We start from the raw sequence: 27,524 nt of genomic DNA, 5'->3' as shown, positions 1-27,524 counted from the left end.
CCAGTAGATGCTTGGTCCTCCCTCTATTGTATTCTTAGTTTCTACAGAGAATCATATTGCAAGAAGACAATCTATCTACACAAGTCATTTTTTTTAACTTATCCTTGCAAACAGCTTTATAAATGCTGTTTTAAACAACAGTCTGTTTCTCCCTGCGTCCGCCTCATGGGTGTATGGGAAAAAATAAAACCAGTATGCACACAGGTACTCATTACATTCACATTTTATTGATACTTTCTAAACATTGATACTGAACTAAATTCTGATTTGTTATCCATCACAGGTGATGCATCTTCACTTATAAATCTGTCAATACTCAGTTGGTTCTCAGTATAAATATATAAATTTCTCAGACATGTTCTCTTCAGATCATGTAAATATTCCAAGCACTGCAGAAGTCACAAGATTACCAGGATAAACATCAAAATCACAAAAAATATAAACAATAAACTAGTTGATTTCCCTTGCTGAAATGACATTGAGAAAGGGCCTCTCTAAATAAAATTGTAACAAAAAACAAGATGATTTGTTTTGCTAATGTAGTTTTTTTTTAAAAGTTCTACTGTTTTGAATGTGGTGACATCTAGTGGCAGAAAGGAAGATTGCATCCAAGTCAATACTCCTTTAGCTAATATATGACCATGTCAAGTTCATACGAGAAATTATTGTGGCCCTGAAAGATTAAAAGTCTATTCTAGAGTCCTTCTGTGTGTTTGATTTGTCATTTATGTTTCTGTACTTTTAACAGGGGCTGGGTTCTGAAAATATAAACACAATGTCATTGCAAAAATGTCTAATTTTTAACTTAAACTATCTCTTATATAGTTTTACCTTATTGCAGTGTATTCTGGTCTTGAACTAGGAACTAGTGTGTTTTATACTGTAGTTAAAGGTTAAATGATCTGAAGAGCAGAGGATGTACTGGTGTCCTAGCTGACCAGCTAGTTAATGTTGGATTAGCATTTGCGTAAACGTTATTCTCTTCTTAAATATAATTCATATTCTAACTGAACCAAACTGTTGATTTTCATTCGAAATAAACTAAACGTATGATTAAACATGATTTGATAAATTTGATGATTTGATTTGACACTTTCTACTTTTACTGTATAGACTGCTAAAGCTATCTTAAAAGTTAGGATTATCTTAAATGTTTTTAATATAGGACATTGTCTAATTCCTATACAATCAATGTGTTGATCTTCAACAAGAAACTCATCTGTTTTTATGTCAATATTAAAGATTATATATTCTGAGAAGTAGAGAAGTAGATCCTGCATTTGCAAATAATCCTTGCTAGCCGACTGGCTAGCTAACTGTGGATTAGCTTTTACGTAAAAACTGGAATATTATCGTAAACAAGATTTTAGGTGGACTTAACTGTTATCTCTTGTAGGACATGTCTTCCATTGAAAATAGAATCACTTTATGATTAAAAAGTGATTAAACTACATCAACAGGCAGTTAATCTTTTACTGTAACAACAGCCAATGCTAACCGTACTGTTAGCATTAACCAAAACACTATCATACGGAACATTTTTAAATGCCAATGTTCTGATCGTCAACTATAAAAATGTTTTTATGTGATGAATAATGACAATAAAATCTGGAAATTAGATACTGTACTCCCAATGCATCCATGCTAGCTGACTAGCTAGCTAAGGGTGGATTAGGTATCAAAAATGGATTTTAATTCTCCACTAAAACATATTTTTGTTTTTTACAACACCGGATTTCACGTTGAAAATAAAGTACACTCGTTAATGAAATAATTACACAAACAGAGCAAATCTCTTACTGTATAAATTGCAACTGCGTTTGGCTAATGCTAACTTTAACATTAGCCTAGCTGTGTTTGGCATTATAGTTTTTCAAAAATTAATCTTAATGTTTGAATTTATAAAACTGATTTACATATATGTTTTATTTAAGTGCTTAAGGTTCATTTTAGATTAAAGACATTTTTTGATTTTATAACAGTGCCTGTGAAAGTCATTCTGTAACAAAAAACCTGTCCATAATGGAGATAAATGTAAACAGCTAGAAGTTCTGTTTGAAGTTCAGATAATTTTTCTATAGACAGTTTGCAGTGTTGTTTTTTACTGTGGTACGTGAGGTCTTTGACGTTCACCTGAGGGTAAAGACCAGAAATCTATGGGGCCAAGCAACAACCAAGATTCAGACAGTGACAAGAGTAGTTTACAAGGTAGAAAAAGGACACAAGTACATAAGAGGAAGTAGTAAGAAGTAGAAAAGCAAGAGTCAGACCGAAAAGAAAGAAAAAATGGGTTAGAAACAGACACAGCAGGGCTCTTAGCCAAAGTTTCCATATATCCTGAAGATCCCATGATGAGCAAAGCCTTGAGATTCGGCCACATTTTAGTTTCAGAACTGGGTTTGAATAACGTCCGCTGTAGAGTTAACCATGTTTTCCAAGGGTAATATAATGTTCAAACAGCAAAGTCCCCATAACCGGTGGGACAGAAAGCAGTACTGCGGAGGGTATCGAGGCAGTTTACGAGAATCAGAGCGCCAGTCAGGTGTTTCCACCTCTTAGTGATGGGGTTCCTCATTTTGTCCAGACCATGGTGGAGTTCCTGGATCACGTCCCGGTAGCTGTCCCCCACGTGGGCAGCCCACGTCAGCAGAAAATCATAGGCTGGTTTCCACATAGACTGAAGGGTCAGGAAAAAAGACATAATTTTAGAGACTAAAGACCAAAGATTGGACTTTTGACAAAGACTATGGTTTGTTTATCAGACTGAGTTGACTGACACCCTCGTTACTGACAAAAATACTGCTGCCAATAACTTTGTGTGCTCTGTGTTTTTCTTTTGCTTAGAAAGTACAACTGGCTCAGTGCTTCTCTTTTTAGTTATGTCTTTTTCCTATACAGAGCTATTGCTGGCATTAACTCTCTTATGTTTAAATTCCTATAGAAAGTAGTCCTAGCTTAGTGCTTTTGTGTTGTTTCTGTCTCCTCCCTTTCCTTTTAACCCCCATCTGGTCCCGGAAGATACCTAATTAACTGTACTAATTTGATTTTAATTTGAACTAAATTGGATTTTACATAATTGGATATGGATATGTTGCCTATTGGTCTTGTAAAGCCTGACTTTGGTTGTGAACTGAATATATATATAGGCTGAATTGAAATATCCTCACCTCGTTGTCCAGGACGCCGCTCTTGTCACGATGCGGAGCCTCATAAGCTTCCATCTGCTGCCTGGACACTCGGGCCAGCTTCTCGGCCAACTCCCTCCACCTCGACGCCACCTCAACCGCCGTGGTCAACAAAACAAAGTCCAGGACCAATTTAGCAACCAGACCCTGGCAGTCCATCTTCAGCAACGCCTGATTGGTGAAAGATGGACAATCTCAGCATTGTTTCACACCTTGAAAGCATGTCCACCACAACATTCAAAAACTGATTTAGGGGCTCTGCTTTGTTGTCTGTTACCAATGATTGACGGATCAACAAAAATCAACTTTGATATAGGATGAGGTTTTCCTGGGAAAAGGATATGTGGATTACCTTGCAAAGTCTACATTTAGCCCGACCTTAGTTTAGATAAGCTGTGAAACATGACCACATGAATGGTTAGGGGGCCTCTCATTGTCATGAGGAGAAATTCAAAACTTGACATGCAACAGATCTCTGGAACAGCAATCAGAGGAGTTCAACAAAACGCCCCAAACATCAGCAAGAGGATGATCCTCAGACATGTTTATTATATAACAGTTCACATCTTGGTCCTCCTAGGCCCATGTTTCATGGTTTTTGAATTGTATTTTAACTTTGCTTCTGTTGAAGCAGACAGTATAAAAATTTGCCAGATTGGGTATTTTGGAGTGAATCTTTGATTGACCTCAGATCAATCCGTGTCTCTTTGACCTTTTTTTCTTCCACTGACGCCCCTTTAAAATGCATTCTTTAAACAAACATCCACTATTACACAATTAGGGTTTATTAAGCATTATTTATTAAACCCTTTGAATAAGCAAATAAAACTGACAAATGAAGCACAATTATAGGAGATATTATGGACTCTAAAGAGGGAATGTGGTATAAAGAAAATAAATGTACTGTTTTTCTAAAAGAAAAAATATATATTTAATCTTTATTGAGGTGAATATATATGTGTGAACTGTACATTCACCAATTTGCATACATGGGATGGGAAAGAAACCTACTTATTGCATTGTTTTTCTTCTAAAATTAAACTATCAACTAAAACTGGCATTTTAAGGATTAAATGTTCAGAATATGCATGGATATTTGTTGTGTGGTGAGGACTTTATTAAATAAAATGGAAAATAGGTCACTACATTATATTTCCACTGCAATTTCTGAACATTTTATAACCAAGGGAAACACACAAAGCAAACAAACTTTTGATTTGTAGGTTATTTCTGCTTCTGGACACATCAACATTCCCAGAGGTGTTCCTGTGATACTACAGACAGATAATGGACATTATTAACCTAACGAGGGAATAATTTACTCTGGGGTGGCTTCGTTAGATGAAGCTAATTGCTCTAAAGAAACAGGGGCGCGCAACCTCACAACCATTAAACACATTAAAGAGGATTAGAAGGTGTAGATTTAATTTCAAGGATTTAAAAAGCCTTAAGTGTCAGGATTTGTTTTTATAATGTATTTTATCTGGTTTCCCAGTTAATAGGGTTTAAAACGGCTAATGACTTCAAATTTGCCCCAGAAAAGATGACATTTTTCTAGAAAAGAGGTAGAACAGCAGCTGAGAAGTTTGTCCTCTCACTTAGAAATAAAACAAAATGAAACATAAAACAGAAGAACCATCTTGTGGTAACATCTTCTACGAAAGCCAACCTCAGAATGTGAGCTAGTATCTGTGGGGTAACTGTTAAAAATAAAATGTTGTTCAAGTGTTTTTGCATGTAAAAAAAACAAAAAAAACATTAAATATTTTCAACATTTTTAATTTCTGCCATGTTGAGGTGGTAAAGACTCAAATGCAGAGCAGACTTAAGGTGAGGATAAGAACTTTTAATAGACAAAATGAAAAGAACTTTAAGCAGACCAGCAATAACAACGTGAACCATGGAAAAATTAGTCAATGAGCAGCGAAACGGACCGTACGGCAGTAAAACGGAAGCAACCAGTGAGGAACACAGAGAACCAGTAAGTATATGTAATGAGGTTGGCGTAGAGAAATGACAGGCAAACCAGAAGAGCTAATCAGGGGGAATGAATTGCAACTGAGGCAGAGAAAACACAGAGCAATCAGAGGAAATGTGGAGCAGCCGAGACAGAAGAAAAGAGCAGAGCAGAGAAGAGGAGAAAAGACAGTTAAACACGAACAGACTGAACAAGAAACCCTGGAGAAAATGCCAAACAGAGAAACAATCTGAATGTAAAAGGATCACAAAAAAACACAAAGAATAAACTAAAGAAACACACCTAAGAATAATGAGCGCAAGGAAATTAACTATATGGCAAAACCTAAGTGTAAAAATAATAGAATATGGCAAGTCCTATAAAACATAACAAGGAACATGCTGAAAAACATGAGCCCAAATAAACAAATAACTTAAACCATAACCTAACACCTCAGGATCTTTCTGGGCAATTTCTCTGCCCAAAATAAAGTAGAAAGAAGTATAAAGTTAGTTTTATAATAATGATTTTATTTCTGTGTTGTTCTGTATTTTATGCCAAAAGGTAAATAAAATGATAGACATGTTTATTATATTCTTATTTTTTTCAGAATATTTTTTTTCTATCCCTTTTTTCTTTAGGAATGCTTTAATTGACTTCAGTCTTTACCATAAAAAAGTAAAACACATAATGGATTTTCATAGTTGAACTCCTTAAATGCCAGTTTTAGTAAATCAAGTGTTTTTTAGATAGATTTACAGTCCAGGTGAAAATATCTTCACTTTGTGGGAAAAAAATAAAACATTTTAAAGAGATTTCAACATAAAGACATTAAAAAATAGAAATCAAATTAAGTTGGCAGTTTGTTAAAAAGCTAAATATATATAGATTCATTGATTTTAAAATTCCTCCAAATTGTGAAAAATTAAAATTCCTCCTAAAATATGCAACAGTACCAAATTTATACGGCTAGCATCAACTCAGCTAGAGTTATGCAAAACTAAAATTCAAAAAATAGAAATAAATGTCCAGGGACCCAGGAGACCCTTTATTCTCGTCTTCCATCTATTGATACAGCAACTGAGGTTTCCATTGGTCTCCAGGCTAAAATCACACTATATCTGATCTCAAAGCAAACGTTTAAAATCAAGTTTTAGAGCATGCTTAAAATACAAACAAATAATAGGAATATAAAATAAAAAACACAGAAAACAACACTGGTTTATACCTGATGGACTTTAACTGAGCCAGTTTCTACAATCTAAAAGTCTTTCAGAGGAAAATTTAGTTTCTTCACACAGAAAACAATTGTGACCTTTTCCTACAAGAGTTTGCCATATCGTGCTCCTACCTTGGACTCAGTCAACTTACTCTAAACTCAAAATATTAAAACCTCCACCTTTACAGCAAGCCTCCAACTTGTAATCAGGGTAAACCTCTCACACTGTTCCTGGAAAATGGTCTCAGTAGGAAACCAGTCATCTGATCAGCTGATTCATTATTAATGCCACATGATACAGGAGGTTCTTTTACAAATTTGATTGCATGTGAAGAGTACTGCTAATAAAGTTTTATTTTGTAGGTGAATGTTGCATATTTCCATCGTTCCATGTTCTATACCCCATTAAACCTTGCAGGGGGGCGCCTATCTCTGGCGTTCGTTGGGCAAGACACGGACCTTGGACAGTCCACCAGTAGACAGAGACATGCAGGACAAGCAAACGTGGACACACACAAAATCCTCTGTGGAGAGAAAGGAAGGAAAGAAGGACAGAAGGAAGGAAGGATGGGCAGGACAACAGACAGATGGATAGATAGTCGGATGGTTGGAGATTTGAACAGACAGACAGAACCGCGCAGAATTGTACAGAATGAGATTAGTATAAAAGTCTATGTTCTCTAATATTTTACTCCTTGCTTATCCACACGGTGTAGAAACCCTGCATATACCGTCTTTTTCTGTAAAATAATATGCAGTTACCTGAACATGAATTACTCAGATTTGTCTTCAGGTCAGGCTTTTAAAAGCTGTCTGATAAGCTCTGTGGTCCCTCTGTGCCTCCCTCCATCTTTAGATCAGACTACCTGCGGTTCATTTAGTCTAAATATAGACTCTTTGAAGACAAAGCTGATCAAATGGGCCAGCTGCTAACGGACATGAGGTGTTCAAATTGGAAATCAGAGGCTGCAGAAACGTGTAGTTAAAGCCAGGACGGTTTAAACCTAGGAGTACCTTGACAGGAAACTAGGATCAGTTTGTCATGCTAAATAAAAGCCAAATGGGGTCAAGAGTGCAGACAGGTGAGTTATCTGGCAGAAGATAAGAGCCATGAAGCTCTGAGACAAGAGCTAACCCAGATGGAAGGTCAAAGATCAGCATGTTGCTTAAGGACTTTGTCAGCTGTTGTCTGAGCTCTAGATGGAGTCATTTATAGTTCTGTTCCTCTGTTTAATCTGAGGTTTTGCAGCTTGAACTGAGACAAGTTTATATAATTGAGACAAAGCATTCAGCTTGTAGTGTTTCAGGAGGTTTTCCACTGTCATTGAGGTGTGATGTAAAATCTGTCTTCTATTTGTCCAATTTCCACCATGGCTCCCAGTTACAAAATTGAGATTATGGATGTTACTGAATGTGAAATCATATCAGAATCCTGAGTGGAACCTTTTTTGTTCTTGTTTAAGATGAGAAATTGACCAATATGGGTTTTTGTGTCGCCACGGGTCATGTTTTTGATCTGGGATCACAAATTTGCTCCTTTTCTCAGAAAATAAACATAGTATTTTCAGTCTAATATGTGCTGGTTGAAGCATCAGCTGCTTTCTCCTTCTGAGCCTCTATAGATTCGGTGGTGGATACATTTCAGGTGACTCGCTTCATGTTTGGAGATCAACTCCACTTTACACAAAGCCTCTGAAGAAGGGAGTCAGCGGTTAATTAATTTGCTGTTTGGCTGATATATTGACCTATTTTTTCTCAAAACCTTTGGAAGATCCTTCTGGGTCCACCACAATTAAAGACCTAATAGGCTACAGAAGACATCAGCAACATCATCCACGGTCTGGCTTTATATAAAAAGGTTTCATCTGTATTAAGGCATCCTTAACTATAAATCATTATGGTAAAAAAAATCTCTGCTAAACTCCTGACTTGTGCCTGGTCTTTGCTAGATTTGTTTCTGTTGTATTAAAGACACACATTGCAGCTACTATTCATCTGCTTTTGTTTTTTTAGGTTTGATCTTTAATTGTTGTGCTCAGGCAAAAGGACTGGACAGAAACTGAGTGAGAATCTCTGATTATACGAGGTTTTCTGAGTTGCCTCCTTCATAAATCTTTATAAAGAATGCCGATAAAATGAATAAATAGAAACTGTAAAGAGGAATAAAAGGTGGATTTCAAAAAACGTTAGCGGTAAAGATTTACAGCTGGATCTTAAAACCTGTGAAAGGGCTCATGTGTTCAGAGGCAACAGCACCACAGAACATCCCTTCATCTGTTTCCAGCCTGGTTTAGACTCCTGCTTATTAAACAACAACACGGTTGGGATCTAAAAATAGAAAACGCTCTGCTGCACCAGGGAATACAGCATTGGTATGAGATAACGCAGGGAGTCCCTGCAGCAGACGGACAGACGATGCTGACAGCTGACAGAAAAATAAGCTTCCTTTCGACAATTACGGACGATGCTGACAGGTAGAAATGAGGAAGAGAAAGAAGGAGAGCAACATGAGGCAGAATAAACAAACCACATACTGTTATATTTATTACATTTTCTCTCAAAGCATCCTCTGCAGCCATAGGAACTAATACAGATGATGTCATGAGACTTGGTGACCCAAAGATGTCACTCTTTGCGGCCTCCTCCAAATGGCAGCAAGCTTCGTTGAGCAGTTATTTTCTTGTAGACATTTCCTGACTTAAATGCCAAGAGAAAGCTAATTCACCCCCTATCTATACCCCCGAGAAACAAGAAGTCAGGGATGGCCAATTAAAAGTTCCTAGAACCAATCAACTTAAAAACGTGCCTCTATATTTGTTTTACAGGACTTTTTAGGGGTGCTAATTCTCAGGCAGACTCTCTGATGAAGATATAAGCCAGGTCTGGATCATAATAGTTTAGCTGACTCTGGCTGAGATGACTGAAGGGTGGACTACATCCGCTCCAGGAGTGACTCTCCCTGCCTCTCAGCGATAATCTATTATTAACAATCCTCTCTTCAGCTCACAAACACAGGCTTTCTTATTCAGTCCTTTTGTAACCCAACACGCTGCGATAAAAGGATCTGCCTGGGCGGTGTCGGATGCCCCGCTGGGCCTCCGTGTCTGTCCTGATCAATGCCTGCTCAGATTTCACATGGGAGCACCTGTCGGCTTCTGAGGAAGGCATAGGAGTCGGAAAACAGCTCCTGCTTTCGGTTGTATCTTCCAACAGAGCAACTTTTACAGAAAAACTGTAAAATCTCCAAAGAGGAACTCTGTAGATGTCTTGAATTGAACTTGAACTTGAATTATCTCAACAGACTTATTGTTAGGCTGATGACTGTGTTTGTGGCGTCTCTACTCAATAAAAATCAGAAAGAAACAGGAATATTTGGGGTGATTTCACAAGCAGAGCGAGCCTCAAACTGCCTTCATCTTGTTTTACTTAAACCCACATATTATAGAAATGATTACATCTAGAGAGCATCACTGGCTGGTGTCATGATTACTTCATCCACCATCTTTCACTGGATGAACTTCAAAGCTGCTGAGCTTCACAAGACGAAGCAAAATTGGATCAACCAGCTGTGTTTGGAAACATAGGCTACGTTTCTTCTGAAACTGCATTTAGGGGGGAAGCTCTGGCAAAGGATGAATGATGCACAGATTTCTGACAAAATAAAAGGTTTACAATGCATCTGCTTTATGTATTATTAAAGAAGTGGTTAGAATAAGATAGCGGTTCTGTATTAGAGTAAAACATTACCAAGTTGCATGATGTTCCAGCTGATTCTCTCGACCAATGACCACTGGAGATGAGCACCAGATGTATGTATACGCACACGCCCCCCCTAATACTCACTGTCAAACAACAGGAAATTGGTTGGGATGTATAGAACCAACCCAGGAACCACCCAGGCTCAAGCCTGCTATGACACGGAAGATGCCGGAACGGTCCACTTCTACGTGACAGTGGACTGAGACGCCGCCGACCAAGTAGGAAGCCATCACTCCAAAAACAACACCTTTAAGCTGGTCTGAAATTTACAGCTGTCTAGATGGACAAGCCAAGAGGATTCTGGGGAAAAGTCTCATGGTCTGACGAAACAAAAATTTAGCTGTTTGGGCTCTCCTTGGAAAATACTTGGTTACTGCGAGGCCTCAGTCTGACAGTTGTTCTCCAAATGGGGCACATCGACATGTGGCAGGAGGAAGCTGGTCTCAAACCCACAATTTTTATATTGCAAGACGACTACTCTTCCCGCAGAGCCACAGTCTGCCTTACCTTTGGTAATTAAGCTGAGAGGTTTCGGTTTGCATCAGCTGATGTCCAGAAACAATCATGGACACCGTCCACAAGGACGAGAAGCCACAAAAGGTCATTCCTAAACAAGCTGCTTGGTCAGAGTGCTGTATCCAAGCATACTCATAGAAGGTTGAGTGGAAGGTGAAAGTGTGGTAGTGAAATGTGCACCAGCAACAGGGGTACCCGCATCCTTGAGAGGATTGTCAAGCCAAATCCATTCAAGAGTTTGGGGAAGCTTCACAAGGACTGGAGTTAACAGGGGTTAACAATGTCTCACCTGGGAGAAACAGAACTGGACTCTGGCTCAGTAGTCTACAGTCCTGTTTCAGATGAAAGTAAAGTTAGCATTTCAGCAATTCATTACTCCTTCTGTGGACAAGCTTTATTAAGATGCTGATTTTATTTTCCAGCAGGACTTGGTACCGGCCCACACTGTCAAAGGTACCAAAAGCTGGTCCAATGACCATGATGTTACTGTGATTGGTTGGCCAGCAAACTGGTCTGACCAGAAGCCATCAGAGAATCTATGGAGGATTGTCAAGAGGAAGACGAGAGACACCAGAATCAACAATGCAGTTGACCTGAAGGCCAATATGAAAGCAACCTGGGCTTCCAGAACACCTCAGCAGAACCACAAGCTGCTCTCCTCCATGCTACGCCACATTGATGCAAAAATTCATGCAAAAGGAGCCCCAACCAAGTACTGAGTACTTAGAAATTGTTCTAAAAAGTATAAAATATCATTTTTTTAATTGATCTGATGTAATATTCAAATTGTCTGAGACACTGAATCTTAGTTGTTTTTCTCTGTAAGCCAAAATGATCAACATATGATCAATAAGAGAAATAAACTGAAATAAATCCCTCTTTGAGAATGTGTTTGACTAAATGAACGGAATGAATGAAATAAAGGAAGTTTCCAGTGATAGTCAGACCTGTTCACCATTCAGTGTGTCTTTACTCATCGGCTCTCATTTTTATCGCAATTATTTTCACCCTTCTCATTACAGAGGCCACATCTAATTAAGATATCAGGAGTTTAGGCATCATCAATCATCAGCCTCTGTTCCTTTTTAATTAGCATACAGAAGTGTTATTTAATGAAGTCAGGCACTTGAGATTGTATCTTTAGAACAATGGAACAATTTATCGAGAACATTAGGGCCAGAGTTCCTCCTTTGTTCCTGATTTACATACACGGATTATTGTGGATTTGGTATTTTTCTGCAGGTCTTTCCCAGATACAGTAAAACCAGGTCATCGGGAAACAACAGTGTTTGCTAATAGAGGATTTTGAAGCCACAGCTTTTCACTGTTAGGAATGTCTGATTGAGTAAGAATTACATAAGGTTTCTTTCATTCATTTGAGGAGGTTTGTTTAGTTTGAGGCTGTGTGGCTAAGTCAGCCTTGTTTCTGCAGCCTCATGATGACAGTTCGCCTCTCCTCAGGGAAAACATTGCATAAGACTTGCTGAAGCAGGAGCGTTTAGATGTGAACGGACATGAAGTCAAAACCTTTCAAATGCACCTATTTTTTAAAAGAGCAGCAGTCCAGCATGAATAACGGGCTGGCTGAGATGGATCAGTTGTTTTGGTGCATTGGCTCATCGGCTTACAATGTTTTATCCACTTGCTTCTGGAGAATGGACCACTGGTTCCCAGCAGGGTTCCAATCTGGGCCCAGACTCCTCACTTTTCTCTTGTGACAAGGTGCTCCCTTATGTTGAAAAAACAATCGCTCTGTAGAAAATTCACTGGAGACTTTTAGTTTTAATTCAATGAAGAACCCAGAGAAACCGTGGCTTATATGTTGAAAATGTCCACCTTAAAATCTCAGAATAACCAGCAGTAATTTTGAAATGTGATTTCCAGCAGCTCACAGACCAGAAAATGTAATAAAATCAGTTCAGAGTTGTAGTTTTCAGTCAGAAACCCTTAGATGTGACGTAAACAACACAGCGTACAGTTCGCACATCTGTAGCTCTTTGAACTACATAAAAGGTCACTGGACAAACACCTCCATCGTCCTCGGTGATGAAAGCTTCTGGGACTTCAGGGGGAAATTACAGAACCACAGTGAAGGATCTGAGGCAGTATCATTTTTCAGTAAACCTTATAAAACAGAGGAAGTAGTGAAGGATGCAGACGGTTCAGAGGTAGGAAACAGGAGGGTTAAAAAGCCTCTGCACAGCTGGCAGAATAAAAGCTTTCCTCAGATTATGAGACGGACAGCGGGGAAAGGTGCAGCGGTTACAGCTGAGCTGCTGTGGTTAACACTGTGAGGGAAAAATACATCTACAGCTGCTCCAACCTCTACGCTTCATCAACTCCACCTGCACTCAAACAGCAGTAACTACTACAGTACTTTAGGATAAAAGCATCCTGAGGAAAACTAATTCTGGATCACTTCAGAGGTACATCGAGGCCTGTCTTTCTCCTTTTCCATGAGATGCCTGGTTCACACCAACGATCTTCCCCTTCCGACAATCTTAAGGCCACCACGATTATCGTGACATCTCTAAAGATAATCTTATGAGATATTCCTGCTGTGTGTCGTGTGTTAAGAGTGATCTAGCTAGGTGCCGTGTGAACCAGGCATGCCACCTCAGGCAGATGAGTTATTTATTCTTCATGTGACTGACTGTCAGGACTTAAATCAGGCTGTTTTACACAATAAAACCCAATACAATATGGCATCTGATTGATTCTGGGAAGAAATTAGGAGAATTGGTCATTTTTGAGGAGCTTATGCTCCAGAAACATCACAGAGCATCAGTATTTACATCCATTTTGATTGATTTTGACCAACTTTAATAGACATCCACACTTTTAATTCTTACGTCGGCCACTAAAAGTGGTTCGTTGCTGCTCAAAACAAAAAAACCTTTTCAACTAAATCCATATTTATTTGTTTGATTTCCGACTGTGTTAAAGCTCTGACCTACTAACTATAAACACTATAAACATTCCACTTTAACTCAGTTTCCCAACACATTTCTATATTCAGCAGAGATTGAAAGCTCAAACCAATGGAAAGAGAAGAACGTTGCTGCGATCCGTTCGCCCTGAATGGACTCTGTTTTGTCTCCTGTTTAAATGACAGCCTTCCTCTGGAAACCTTCGTGACAGACTCTTCATCACTCACAAAAGACGTGTTGATTTTAGCACAAATTGATCACTGAAAAAAATTGTATTAGGTGCATTTTGACTTGATGTTTTCCCCCTGAAGCTCAAACACTCAATTATTTTACTACGTAAGTTACATCCTGCGTCTGTCGAGTCAACGATGCAAATAACAGTGAAATCCCACCATTGCACCACTAAAATATTAAGGTTGTACAGTAGTGGTTACGGTTTAGAAGCTAAAGGAAGTCACTCAAACTAATTGGAAAAGGAAAGATTTCCAGCCGTGAAAATAAAAGTTTTTCATCAACGATTACACTTTATAACTTCTATAGAGTCACTCTTTAATGGTGATGAAATGCAACAAAAATCTAATTAGGTAGAGGTTTTGTAATTAATGATTATTTTTTATCAAATAGCAGTGTTTGACACAACAAGTTAAGTTTTTCAATTCCAGTAAATGTGGGTTTATGACTAAATCAAATATTCGGAAAATCTAGATTATAGTGATGCAGTGGTTCATGCATCCATACAGATCCAGACGGTTACATTCACTCGTCCTGGTCTAGTTCTTCTAAGTCTCTAGCACCAGGTAATTGTCTTATTTGGGGTAAAATCCTACTTTGTGTCTGTCAATCTGGTTTATCTTTAAAATATTTCTTGCACTATCTAGATTTTAGGAACAAGCTGCTAACAGATGTTAAAGATTATACCCGCTGCTTTGATGCAAAATATAAAAAAGGGATATCTTTGGAAAGATTTTTGCACGACATTGTAGAAAAACTGGTCATACAAGCAAAACTTTGGTATTTCCACCACAATACACTGAAGTCTGTAAATACAAATTATTCAAAAAGTGATGCCTTACCATCATGAGTTCCCGCTGGAAGGACTTCCTATCCTTGTTTTCTATGTTAGTGCACTCCTCTTTCAGCTTCTCTAGAACCGACGCCACTTTCTCCGGCTCATTGTCCAGTTCAGTCCGACAAAAATAATTCAGTGGCAAGTTCCCGTATCCAAGAGCATCCGCAAACGCCCTCCAGCTGCCCACGTTCTCCATCAGAACGGTCCTCACAGTTGCGTAGATGTAGGTGAGAAACTTGCAAGGCTTCAGGATCTGATCCAACAACATTGTAGTCGTGAGGTCTGGCCCACACCAATAAATGGGCTTGACCTTACCAAGAACTAGAACGTTCTTGGCATGAACCAGCCCCATCTTTCCCTGGTAGTATCCAATGTACCACTCCTTGGTCCGCAGCTGCCCTCGTAGTTTGATTTTCTCCTCGCTGAGTAAAGCGATAACATCCCCCTTCTTGTACTCCAGCAGGTACGTACTCTTGTGCTGCCTGATCACCGTTTTAATCAGTTTACCAAATTTCAGGTTAGTAATGCACCGATCCTGAAAGTTTGGGTGTTTTGAGGTGACAGCCAGAGGTGACAGTACAATCTTATCGACCTCTCTCTTTTTCAGGAACCTCCGCTGGCCTGTGATCTTTACCCCAGTTTTTGGTGGTGGCAGTGGAGTCTGGACACAGAACTGGGTCAGGATGCAGTCTAGGGCGTCCTTAACCTGGACTCTGAGAGTAAAGTCTGTGATACTGCTGGGGTTGTGCGACGTGATCATAAAGACCAGCCTGCCAACCTTCCCTAGTTTTATCTGAAATCCCCGAATTATCCAAGCTCCTTCGCTTGCCTTCACCTGATAGTTGGACATGTTGGAATACAGTCCAATCTGCAGATCCTGAGGGAATGCAAGCACAAACTGATGCTTCCCCCACAGCTGGAGCGCCACCGGTGGAGTCGAGGCCGCCTGCCATGTTACATCATTTACCAACAAGGTTTTGGGGGCGCAGTCATGCCCAAACATGGCCACAACCGTCTTGAATGACGGGTGGATATGTTTGGGTCCGTATACACCTAGAGTGACCTTTCTCTGCACATGGTCCCAGACTGTTGTGTTGTGACCGATGTACAGTGACCGAACGACCACAGCTACATACATGCAAGGCTCCAGACTATCCAGCTGCACCTGGACTGTATCTTTGTAAATGTAGGCATTAGGTATGGGAGAGTATGGCCCTTCTTTGGAATCACTGCGAACACAAAGTACATCAGCAACGTGACAACTCTCCTTTTTCACAGCTACTGATACTTTTATCTCCAGCGTTATGAATGACTTTGTCTCCATATTGCTCAGCTTGATCTCCACCACGGGACTTACAGTGGAGCAGTGGTTGCTGTTCAGCTCCAGAGGGGGGTCCAGTAAGGCTTTCATGGAGATCTGCTGGTAGTCTCCATGACTGACATGCCCTTCAGGAATATGCACGCTGATGTGGGTGTCAGGAAGCTGAACAACTCCTCCGTTACAGTCCAGTCGGCAGACAACATTGGTCTCCACTGGTTGGGTCTGGCCCCATCCAGGACTCTGGCCCAAAGAGTGAAGGTCATGACAGGACCGAGCTAGTTTTCTGTGGTTCAACCAGGCAGTCCTGAAGTCCTCTCTGCACTGAAACTGTTCCGGTAAAGGAGCTGTTAGGCCCGTAAAGAATCCAGATGAAGGTAAAGTTGGATTTGACTGTGCCTGTAGGACTGAAAGTTCTGATAGACTGTGAGAACGTTTGCTCTTAAAAAAGGGATTTTCTCTCTGGAAGTTGGGTGTAACCTGTTGGTTAGGGCTGGTTGAGTTGAGGTTATTAATATGGCAGCTGCTCATGATAGTACAACTGTTAGAACAAGATGACGGTGATGCCAGAGAGTCCAGGTAAATAAGATCCGCCGAGTTCCTCACACTTACGTCTTTGGAGTTTTGATTTGACGGAAAGATAAAAGGGTTCACAGTAAAAGGAGTGTTGTTGTAAATGGCGGAGGGCTTCAAGCTCATCCCCATCCACTCTCCAAGACCTCCAAAATCCTTCCCCTCATCCTCATACCCTTCCCCGAGGCTGTCGATCATCCCACTGTCGCTTAGCGAAGAGTTCCTGAAGCTGACCGGCTGGACGTAAGCGGCTGGAATGTATCCCATCTCTGTGTTGTTGTGGGCGTACCACCATTCTCCACCTGATGTGTCCAGCACGTAGAGGTGATCCCCTTTGGAGAACTTCAGTGTGGTGAAGCTGCTTGGGCAGTAATCCTTAATAGCAACCACCTCCTGCGCAGCTCCAAGGGAGTCTTGAGTGTCGAGCTTTAAGGCACTGGGAGAAGGCACTGAAAAGATAGGTAAGCACAGCCATGTTTGTCCCAATTACAGAGTTTCTGGTTCAGTCTTTCTTTGGATCATAACTCTACTTATCAGTAGATTATTGAAAGTGCTGCAGTAAACACGCCTCACATCATTATCAAACACAGTAATAATGAACCAGTTAAACTAATGAGGTTTTTTTTCTGCACAGATCTCCTAAAATCCCACCACAGCATTTCAACCAGGTTGTGGTCTGAACTTTGACTGGACCATTGCAGCTTCTTGATTCTTTTCTTCTCCAGCCAATCTGATATAGATTTTCTTCTGTGTTAGGGATAATTATCCTGTCAATAAACCAGTTTGGGTCAAGCTTCAGCTGTTGGACAGAAGGACTCACATTGGACTGTAGAATAGTTTGGCGTGCAGATGAGTTTGTGGGCAACTCGGCTTTTACTGGGTAAAATGGTGGTGGTGATCCGCTCACCACCACCATGCTTGACAGATGGGATAAAGTGTTTGTGCTGATAAGCTGGGTTTGGTTCTCTCCAAACTTGGAGTTGATAATTTTGGCCAAACATTGTTTCATTGGTCTCGTCTGTAGGAAGAACATTTTTCAGAAGTCTTCAGATTCAAAGTTGCAAGCTTAAGTCATGCTACTTTCATTTATTATCCTGTTGTAGAAAATTAGTTTTTACCAAGACAGAGACCGACGATTGTCACTCAGAATCAGTTTTATTATAATCTTGCAAGAGAGAAAGATTTTCTACAGCATTGGAGATGCGCTCAGTAGTGCTGCCAAATCATTCTGACTGGACAAAGCAAAGGTTCTCTTTATAAGCTATAACAGTTTTCCAGGTAACTCTCATGAGACCCAGAGAGACGAGGTCCCAGACATAATCTTAACAGTGTGGGATACATATTATCTCACACAGGTGCAAGGAGAAGGCTGAGAAACCATTACTCTAAGACTATATAAGATAAGAATGGAACAACACTGAGGGGTTCTAATACTTTTGTCAGTTCCTGTAGAATATCAAGGAACAAAGAAAGCAAGGCACTAAAAATTCCCATAACATATCCCAAACAAGCCATACTTGTTTTTCTAATTGTTTTGTCATGAACTTTAACCTTCAACCATCTCAGACTCTGTGTCCGCTACAGACATGGAGCTCTTGGGTTTTTTTGTCCTTTATGTTAGCATTTCAGTGTCTGGCCCTGGATCATATTTGCTGGGACATCCACTCCTGGAAGGACTCCTAGTTGTCTTAAATGTTTTCCATATGTGAATAATTGTTGCCTCTGTAGATGGAAGAACTTCAAATAGTTTGTAAACAGCCTTATAAGCCTTCCCAGATTGATATGCAGCAACAGTTGCTTCTCTGAAGTCATTGCTGTTGTTGTTCTTCCTTGGCATTGGGTTTATGTTGTAATTTAATGATTTGAAAACCTGGTAAATACCAAATTGTTTTATTATGTACTGATGTTCTGGGGTGTACTTTCTTTTTTCCCACAACTGAGTGATCAGAACTCTACATAGAGTTCCTACACATTTTCATGTAAAAAAAAAAAAACAATTTTCCAGACAAAAACAACTTTTTTCTATACTTTTGTTTTCTTTCTCCATTCCTAAAATACTGAATTCAAATTCCAAACTTCTCCAGACTGCGTATGAACCCTCTCTATAATTCTCAGTGTAATTGAGGTGGAAGTGCACCGGGACACTGACCTTTAACATCATTGAGACTGGCCCCGGCCACTCCTTCACTCAGGTCGATGAGCGTCCCCTCAGACTTGCAGCGGGGTAGGATGTGATTGTTGTTCACTCGAACAATTCGATGGGCAGCCATGGCTGCTGCTTATGAAATCATTGGCAGCTTTCAGCCTAGACGCGACACAAACGCACAAAGGATTTCAGGATGGAAGACTGGAGGCTCACACGTGCACTCAAGCAACTTCCAAACCCCGCTGCTAATTTTCAAGATCAGCAATGATGCTAAAGGTCAAAGCTGCAGCACTAGGAAAGAAAGTTAGGAGAGAAATTAGTTTCTGAATCAATGAAAAGAGCAGCAGAGCTGAAGCAAAGAGGAGAGTAACAATTGAAAAGCAACCAGAGGATTTATACTCTGAAAGACAGTGACAGAGACTACAGTCAGGAAAAGCCAATGAAATAAAGACTGAATATATCCACTACTGGTCAAAGGTTTAGAACCACTTTCTCATTTAAAGGTTTTCTTTTTGTTTATGATTGTTTCCTGCACAAGGCCCACAAGGTTTCCTGCAAGCCTACTGTGAATGGATGATCAGCTCTGGTTTACGTCGTCCAAACATTTCCAACCCAACCAAGTTACCGGGACCTGGCCAGTCTTTAGCGCTGCGGTTGCGGCTAAATCTAAATAATAGACACTAAATCGGTCTATTTTGAGCCAAGCTCTGCTTTACCTCCTGTTTTTAATGTCTCCAACATGTGCTTAAGACTTCAGTAACATTGTTTAGCTCACTAATAGGTGCTATATCATAATAACATAGAGATATGCTAGGTGAGGAGAGATCTGCCCTCCTCGCTTTCACAAATCTCACTACATTTTCTGCATAGAGGATCTTTCAGGAAAGTAAGAGTGTTGCGCCAGTGGGCGGGGGTGGCGTTGCGCGGGGCCCTTGCCTTGCTGTTGCGGCGCGCTGTGTGGTGGGGGAGTGGGTTGCGGCGGGGGTTCTTAGAGCGGGGCTGTGTGTGGAGCTTGCGCTGTGTGGGTGTGGCTTCATCGGCTTCTCAGCCACGGAGTTCACGTGTGGGTTGTGCTTTTGTGGGGGTGGGGATTTGTGGCGTTTGGGTTCGGGGGGATGTGTTCAATATCGGTGTCCTTGTTGGGGGTGGCCCTGTGGGGAGGTTCTTGTTGGGGTTCACTGGGGGTGGGAGACTCATGGGGTTGGGATCGGAGCTCGTTGGGGGGGTCGGGACTGCTCCGTCCTGGGGCGGCTCCGGTTGGCGAGTTGCTTTGGGCCATGTGGACCCCTCTTTTGTACATAGCCCCCTCTCCGGAGGTGGATGGGGGTTGTTGGGGACTGGGTTGGGGCGAGGGGTCAGGAGCCGGGCCGGGATCACCCGGGTCTGGGCAGTACCCTCTGCCCCAGGAGGGAAGGGGACCACCTCCTGGGTCCGGTTGCCCCTAGGGGGTACCAGCGCCTGGACCTGGGAGTATAGAGTATGCATGGGGAGTGTGACTGAGTGTACGACGTCCATTGTTGTTTATCCTTACGTTGGGTGCGAGTGATTTTATGTGTATGCATGAGGGTGGGAGTGGGTGATTGTGACTGTGTGTGCCTGTTTTTTTTTTTTTTTTGCGACAGGTTGGGTCTTGGACTGCTCCCTCTCCTGGATCAGCTTCCTCCGCGACACACCGCCTGCCGGTGGTTGGAGTCTCTGCCCGCTGGTGTACTTGTGGTTCTCGGTGTCCGGGGCCGGATGCTTTGGTGTGTGCTGGCTCATTCCCGGTGGCTGCTTGCCGGGGCCTGGCCCCCTGGGCTCTGTCGGGCCTCTGCTTGGGGGGTGGTGTGTCCCGGGGTCTTGGGCCTCTGGGTCCATGGCTGGATCTGCTCGGGCATGGACGGCTGCCGGCAGGGCCTTTGGGCTCGTCGCTGCGACTCCCTGGGGCTTCTGCACTGTCGCTGCTGGGTGGTTCCCCTGGGACTCTCCACTGCTTTTCTCTGGGGGGGTTGTGGTAGTCCCGGCGGTGGTTCTCCTGGGGTTCCTGTGCTTTGGGGGGCCTTTGGATGTCTGTGGCTTGGATCTCCTCAGTGTCCGTCCAGGGACCATGGGGCAGGTCTGTGGGTCCTCACACTCGCTATTGCATATTTTTGTGGAGAAACCTTGTATACAAAACGCGTCCACACCCATACTCACAGGTGTTAAGCTTCAGGTGTTGACAGATACACAGATGTTCTATTTTGGGCTGCACCTCTCACTAAGTACATTTTACATTCATAAGTACCATGTACTATTTTGTAAAAAAAAAAAAAAAACAGCTGCAGGTGTATAAGCAAGCAGGGTGTAATCTTGTATTCTCTTCATCCTTCTTTCTCTCCTCCACTCTTTCCTCCTTTTCTCCCTTTTCCCCCATCTCTCTCTTTTTTGAGCTTCTTTTTTCCTTTTCATTTCAGTCTCCGTGTCCGTAATAATTGAAAGGACACGGTAAAAAAAAAGGAAAGTAAGAGTGCTCACTCATTAGCAGCCACCCGTCCTTTCGACATATTCCTTTGTACGTAGATTCTCATTGAAGGCATCAAAACAGTGAATGAACACAGAGAATTAAGTAGGAAATGAAAAATTGTAAAATAACTTTAAAATTACTTTAAAGTCATCAAAGCAAAGGGTGGCCATTTAAAGAATCTAAAATATGAAAATGTTTAGAGTTATTTCACACTTTTTGTTTACTATATAATTCCATGTGTGTTTATTCACAGTTCTGTTGCCTTTGGTGAGAATCTACAATATGAATAGTCATGAAAATGAAGAGGCCCATTAAGTGAGAAAGTGAATCTAAATCCTTTGACCTGTAGTTTATGTAAGCTGTCCGAATACTAGAAAACTAAAACACTGCAATCATTTAAGCTTGCAACACTGACTGAAGAAGTTGCAGGGGTATTGAAGTTAAAAACAATTAATTTAAGTTTACTGCCCTACCTGATCTCCATCCATTTTCCTTTAAAGGTCAGGATGTTGAAGAAAACTCAGGGTCAGAAACAAGGACGCTACAATGACTTCTGAACTCACTCTTGCTTTTGAATACTACTGAATACCTGTTAGTTCAAATCACCTGAGATATAATCAGCGAGTTGTTCAGGAGACCTTTATCTACTCCCAAAGTATAATTGATGGTCTCCGCCAATGCCTGAACTGTGTGTTTTAGACACCAACCTAAACCTTTACCTCTTAAAGGACTGAGTTTATCGTACACCTACAGCTTCACTGAGCTGTGATTGAATTCACACACAAAACCGCGATCAGCAGATGACTTTAATCTCATTAGAACACAGCAAGAAATTGTTTGGATGCAAAACGTCCCAAGTGCCTTTATTATTCCTGCAGGGCGCAGAGAGCATAAACAGTGGGGACAGTTGTGTATTTTTGCACACTAATGACGGCATTTTATTTGATTAAAGCAACACAGACTGCCGAAGCTGCTGCGAAAAAGCCTTCAGCTGATTATCGTCATTAGAGAAGTAATGTGGGGAGAGGAGGGACCTTCATTCTTACGCAGGTGTTTGTTCTCAAAATATGATGATTTACAGTTAATATTCAATGCAGCAAACAGTTTGTTCTTAACCTCGTGGTAAAAAGTGTCACACGTCCACTTAGATCTCATTATTTCACTTTAATGAATTTATTAAGAGGCAGTTGAGCCATTAAAATGAGCAGACCTCTAAATCATAATGCAGCTCCAGGCTTTAAAGGGTTTTAGAAGTCAGTCTTCAAGGCCATAATAAATGCAATTATAAGCTCTTTACTTTTAAGCCGAAATGTTTTACTAAGAGGACAGACTGACATGTATCTGTAGTTACTCTGCTCTATAAACTTCAGTTGAAGCTTGTTCAGCTGCCTCATTCTGAAGTTACTGTTCAACTCTCAAAACTACAGACAAAACAGGCAAGTAGAAATCTGCCGAGTGAATAATAAATAAAATGAGTCCAAACACATCAGCTCTCAGTCTGACGACTTGTTAAGAGCTGAAAGATTAAAGACTGGAGATGGTATTAAAGATTCATGGACCGACTACTTTAAGATCTTCATCAGGTCAGACAGACACAGCCTGGTTTCTCATGTGTGTCATCTTCGTCTGCTGAGATTAGATTATGGAGGTGACAAGTTCAGTAGGGAAACCCAGCATCCCTCTTCCCAGAAACATTCTTCCTGAGTCCTCATTGGTGATCCGAGGTATTTCCAGGGCAGAAGAGATGTATAGTTCAGTCCCTCAGGTGAGTTCATCCATCCATCTGGGACCGTCCCTAGAGGGAGGTCCCGGATGGATGGATGGATGAGTGGATGGATGGATCAAATATAAGGAATGTAAGTAAGAAAATAATGTTCTTCGTCTTTGTTTCTCGTAATTCTCTAAACTTCTTCCTCCACAGAGTCATGTTCAGTGTGTTTGGTTCCGTCCCTCTGTTCTCTGCATATAAATCCAATCAAACTGGATTAAAACTGGACTGAACCGGGCTGTGCTGGACTGGATTTGAACTGAACTTGTTTACTGTCTCTATGCAGTGTTGTCGGGTGACTTTAGTTGTGACTTTGTGCAGTGAAGGGAAGCTTCAGGAACTCCATTCCTTGTCCTGTAGCCATCGATAAACGCCTCCTTCTGAGGAGAAAATGAGCCTCATTGAAGTGTTATCAATAGGAAAAACGTAGCTAGAGATGTGGCCTCTTGCCTTGAAGTGATCAAAGGTAAATACAAAGTTCATCAATGCAGTGACGGAGAAACTGCATTCTGCTGTTTATGGGTCGGATCACTGGGAAGATTACCTCCCTGAACAAAGCTGAAACATTTAGTTTTTTTTATTGTGTGGAAGCCGGAGCAGAAACGACAGCATAGACAGATTTTCCTTTTGTTTTACAAAAGCAGAGAAATTTCCACTACAGAGGGAAAAAAGACGCTGTGCAGCAAACTGCCAGGGGAGCTAGTGGGTTTGACTCTGGAAAACGCAAGCAGGGTATTGGGCTCACATCCGAGTCGATGTGTTATGAACTCATTTTCAGTCAGGCTGAGAGATCCGAGGGGCGGTGAGCATGTCGGAGAGTTTAATTAACCGCGAGTCGGCTGGTCCTAATCCCTGAGTGACTGTTATTACAATAACTGCTTCTAGGAGCCACGAGCTGGTGGAGAGTTTGTCCTTTTTAACATCAAAGCTGCTGGAAATGAGACAGAGCCGCAGATATCTCCGATATTAGGCAATATCGTGAATTAATTTCAATCTAATACTGAACTGAAGTGTGTAAGTACTCCCAGATCCAGTTTAGTAATATGTAATACAACCAGCTTTCTTCCACATTCCTTGGATGATCTAAACACTCCAAACTTCCTCTTCAGTCCAAAGAGGAAGAGGCTTCTTGTTTTGCGAGAGAGTCACTGGTTTAATGGCTAGAAAGTATAAATGGATGAAACTGAAGCTGGATGTGACTAATAATGTTTTACATTGGAATATAAGCAGAGGAAATTAAAACAGGCCTAGACCTCTCTTGTGAGAACAGCACTTGTCTGACTTGACGCAGATTGTCAATGGCTAAAGATGGTCGTAGAGTTCACATTTTTTAATCTTAGTGCACGACGTAGTGAAACTTCAGCTGTTTACTTTTGTGGGGAATAAAATACTTTGTTGTCTCAAGTTGTGACAGTTTGGTTTATTTACTTGCACCACACTGCTTGACAAGCATAATTTAATGTTAACCTTATTCGACAACCAGCTGATGTACAATAAATACCATAGGTTCTAAAACATCTATTGTGTTCTATTGTTCTTCAATGGGGAAATAATTATATCTACAACTATACGTTTTATTTGATGTCTTGTTTCATATGATCAGTCATTAACATTTACACAGTTTAGTCTACAGTGTTTCCTCTTCCTTTAGTTCATTTAATCATATATTTAGTTTTATAATAAACATCTGAACATACATTTTTTAATTCCATTAAGAGGGGATCTAAACGCTTTTACATATTTAAACATGTTTTGTTTTTTAAAAAGATGAAAGCAATAGTTTTCCTGGTAATTAGTTACTTTGAGAGTATTGTAACTCAGTTACCTTTTTTTAAACTGCTGTCTAACTTGCCTACTGCTGGTGAGGTTAGGAGATCAGTGGCATACCAGCAGTAACAGATCCACATCCTCCCAGTAAATCCTTACGGTGTTCAAATGTTGGTGAATGATTCAAAAATCTCCAGTGGACCATATGTTTCAGTTAAAAAGCACAATTTTTTAAAGTCTCAGATCTGTGAAGCTTCCTGTTAACGTAGAGGAAGAGCTCTTGCTTATTGGCCAACTTCACACTCTCTTTAACTCGTTGGCCACAAGGTTTCCTGCAAGCCTACTGTGAATGGATGATCAGCTCTGGTTTACATCGTCCAAACATTTCCAACCCAACCAAGTTACCAGGACCTGGCCAGTCTTTAGCGCTGCGTTGGCGACTAAATCTAAATAATAGACACTAAATCGGTCTATTTTGAGCCGAGCTCTGCTTTACCTCCTGTTTTTAATGTCTCCAACATGCGCTTAAGACTTCAGTAACATTGTTTAGCTCACTAATAGGTGCTATATCATAATAACATAGAGATATGCTAGGTGAGGAGAGATCTGCCCTCCTCGCTTTCACAAATCTCACTACATTGTGCTCACTCATAAGTGGCCACCTGTCCTTTCGACATATTCCTTTTCTTTTCTGTCAACATGTCAACACGCTTTTTGTTTGCAGCAATAAACAATTGTGCTGTGCTGTTAAATAAACTATATCATTATTCATTTATGAAAGTGCTTCATAGTTTTAGAGGCATTGCTCCAAAGGCTGATTTTTAGTATTAAAAGTGTGTTTTTAAATTTCTTGTCATTAGCAACACATTTAAAAACAGTAAAAAGGCCGATCGTGTTTTATTTGTTTCATACTTACAAGAGCATCTCTGCAATAAAGAGGAGTTCAGGTATTCAAAAGCAGCAACGTACGGAGAAAATTTGTGCAAATGTAGAGAAAATGACCACATAAATCAAAAATTAAAGGACAGTGCTCGTTTAATTTGAAACTTGAATCTGCTGTGAGATTCAAGGAACCAAGCAAGCAACTGTAAATAAATAGAAAAAAGCACGTTTTAATGTGACCTTGCTCTTCCATGACATATTTTCCAAATACGTATTAATAGTAGGGATAAATGATAATCAGCTCTCACTGTAAGAGCGGTTTCATGTTTTCATGTCCTAGAAGAATAACCAAGCTGAGCTGTATTGAAGATAAATATTTTAATGTTTAGATCTGCTCTCGTCATAACCTGCAGGAAGAATAAATTGATAAAAAAATAAACGTTCATCATTCAATTTGCCTCAAACACCACCGAGAATATAGCCTCTATTACAGCTGCTGCTGTCAGTCATCTCATGGCCAAAAATACCTTCTGGGCTTCCAAAACCAGTCAGTTTAGAAGACATCACAGCAGCTATTTTTCAGGTTATATTAAGTTAAATCTAATCAAAACATAATATAACTTCCTGCTTGCGTTTGTCCTTTTTTCTCACGCAAACTGATGTTTTCCACCTGAAAATGCTGGTGCACCATCCTCGCGGAAAAACCAGAGGAAGGGATTGGAAAAGGACAGAGAAATCTGAGGATAAAATAAAGGAAGAGTTGTCCGCAGGATTTAGGAGGAAGCATGAGTCCATGAGGTGGAGAGGAAGAGGAACAAGGGGATGAAGAGAGAAAGACAAACAAGAAGGAAGACGATGAAGAAAAGCACAAACGTTTCTTCTTAAAGCTTGTGGCAGAAACACAGGGGATTTTCAGCTTATCAGATGACCTTCTTGGCAACACTGAGAAGTCTTTGAACAACTGTGTACACACATTAGCCTGCTGTTGTCAATTCACTCAATTTTCCTGCACTTACCTCAGCTGCTGAGTTTTTCTGTCACAATTAAACATGTTTCAATCTAGACACATAAATATGAGGAAGATTAGGCAAATATTACCGGAAAAATACTTATTCACATCAAAAAAATACAAATATTCATGGAAAATAAAAGAGGTACAATATCATTTAAACTGCAACTACTATCTCACTATAAAGCAGCATTTCAGACAACACAAAGTAAATAAATCTAATTATACACACCGGAACAGAGAAATGTTCAAGCTAAGTAAAGCCGAATTCATCCAAACAAATTGTATTGTCGAATAAACACAGCAGTTGGAGGCAGAAGAGACTGCTGTGAGAAGGAGAAGAAGTAAAATGTAAATTTGGCGTCAATTTGAACTGACCTCTGGCTCGCTGGAAGCGCTCACAGCACTAAGTGTCGGGAGCAGATGGAGAACACCGCTATTCTTCTGCCTCTCTTTTATCGCTTCTTCTCGACTCATTTGTCCTCAGGAAGAAAAATAAAGCAAATACTTAACTAAAACGAGGAGTTTATTACATCTCATTTACAGTCGAAGAAGTTTTTAACAGTGAAAACTGATTAGACGCACCACTAACAGCCATCAACGCTCCGGTCTAACGGAGAACTGACGTTCCTCCGCTGGAGGAGAGTGAGTGATGTCATCAAAGGGGGCGGGACCAGAACACAGGTACGTCAGCACGTACACATACAATGTTTAAATTAAAGTTTATTGTTACTTTAATTAAGTCCAAATATTTAATTTTAAAATAATTAAAAAACAAATTAATTACATCAAGAAAATTGGAGGATTTCAACAGCCACTGTAGAAATGACTAGATAATAGAGAAGGAAGTTAATGATAAAAGAATAAAAATAAACCTTGTGTAAAGTGTAAATACAACATACCGTTAAAATATATTAAAATATGCAAAATAACGTCAGAATTGC

At 40.5% G+C, this 27,524-nt stretch overlaps 1 protein-coding gene across 1 annotated transcript; it reads right to left on the bottom strand.

The window, feature by feature from the left end:
- Positions 1-205: 205 nt before the first annotated feature.
- On the bottom strand, positions 206-27,181 carry sh3bp4a (SH3-domain binding protein 4a). The gene is made up of 5 exons (XM_047354660.1): positions 26,959-27,181; positions 18,676-18,831; positions 14,640-16,975; positions 3,168-3,356; positions 206-2,677 (listed from the first exon to the last, which is right to left on the bottom strand). The coding sequence occupies exons 2-5, from the start codon at positions 18,794-18,796 to the stop codon at positions 2,453-2,455; spliced, it is 2,871 nt and encodes a 956-aa protein (XP_047210616.1). The 5' UTR covers positions 18,797-18,831; positions 26,959-27,181; the 3' UTR covers positions 206-2,452.
- Between the last annotated feature and the right edge of the window lie 343 nt (positions 27,182-27,524).

The sequence above is a fragment of the Girardinichthys multiradiatus genome, chromosome 24, assembly GCF_021462225.1.
Source record: "Girardinichthys multiradiatus isolate DD_20200921_A chromosome 24, DD_fGirMul_XY1, whole genome shotgun sequence".
Classification (NCBI taxonomy): Eukaryota; Metazoa; Chordata; class Actinopteri; order Cyprinodontiformes; family Goodeidae; genus Girardinichthys; species Girardinichthys multiradiatus.
The sequence above is the reverse complement of the archived record's forward strand: the minus strand, read 5'-3'. Positions and strand labels throughout refer to the sequence as shown.

Bases quoted from the DNA above. Each gene is read 5' to 3' on its own strand.
- sh3bp4a (XM_047354660.1), bottom strand. From the start codon at position 18,796: ATGGCTGCCCATCGAATTGTTCGAGTGAACAACAATCACATCCTACCC. The intron at 16,976-18,675 runs GTCAGTGTCCCG...CTATCTTTTCAG, and splicing joins CAGTCTCAATGATGTTAAAG to TGCCTTCTCCCAGTGCCTTA. The intron at 2,678-3,167 runs GTGAGGATATTT...CTGACCCTTCAG, and splicing joins GCGGCGTCCTGGACAACGAG to TCTATGTGGAAACCAGCCTA.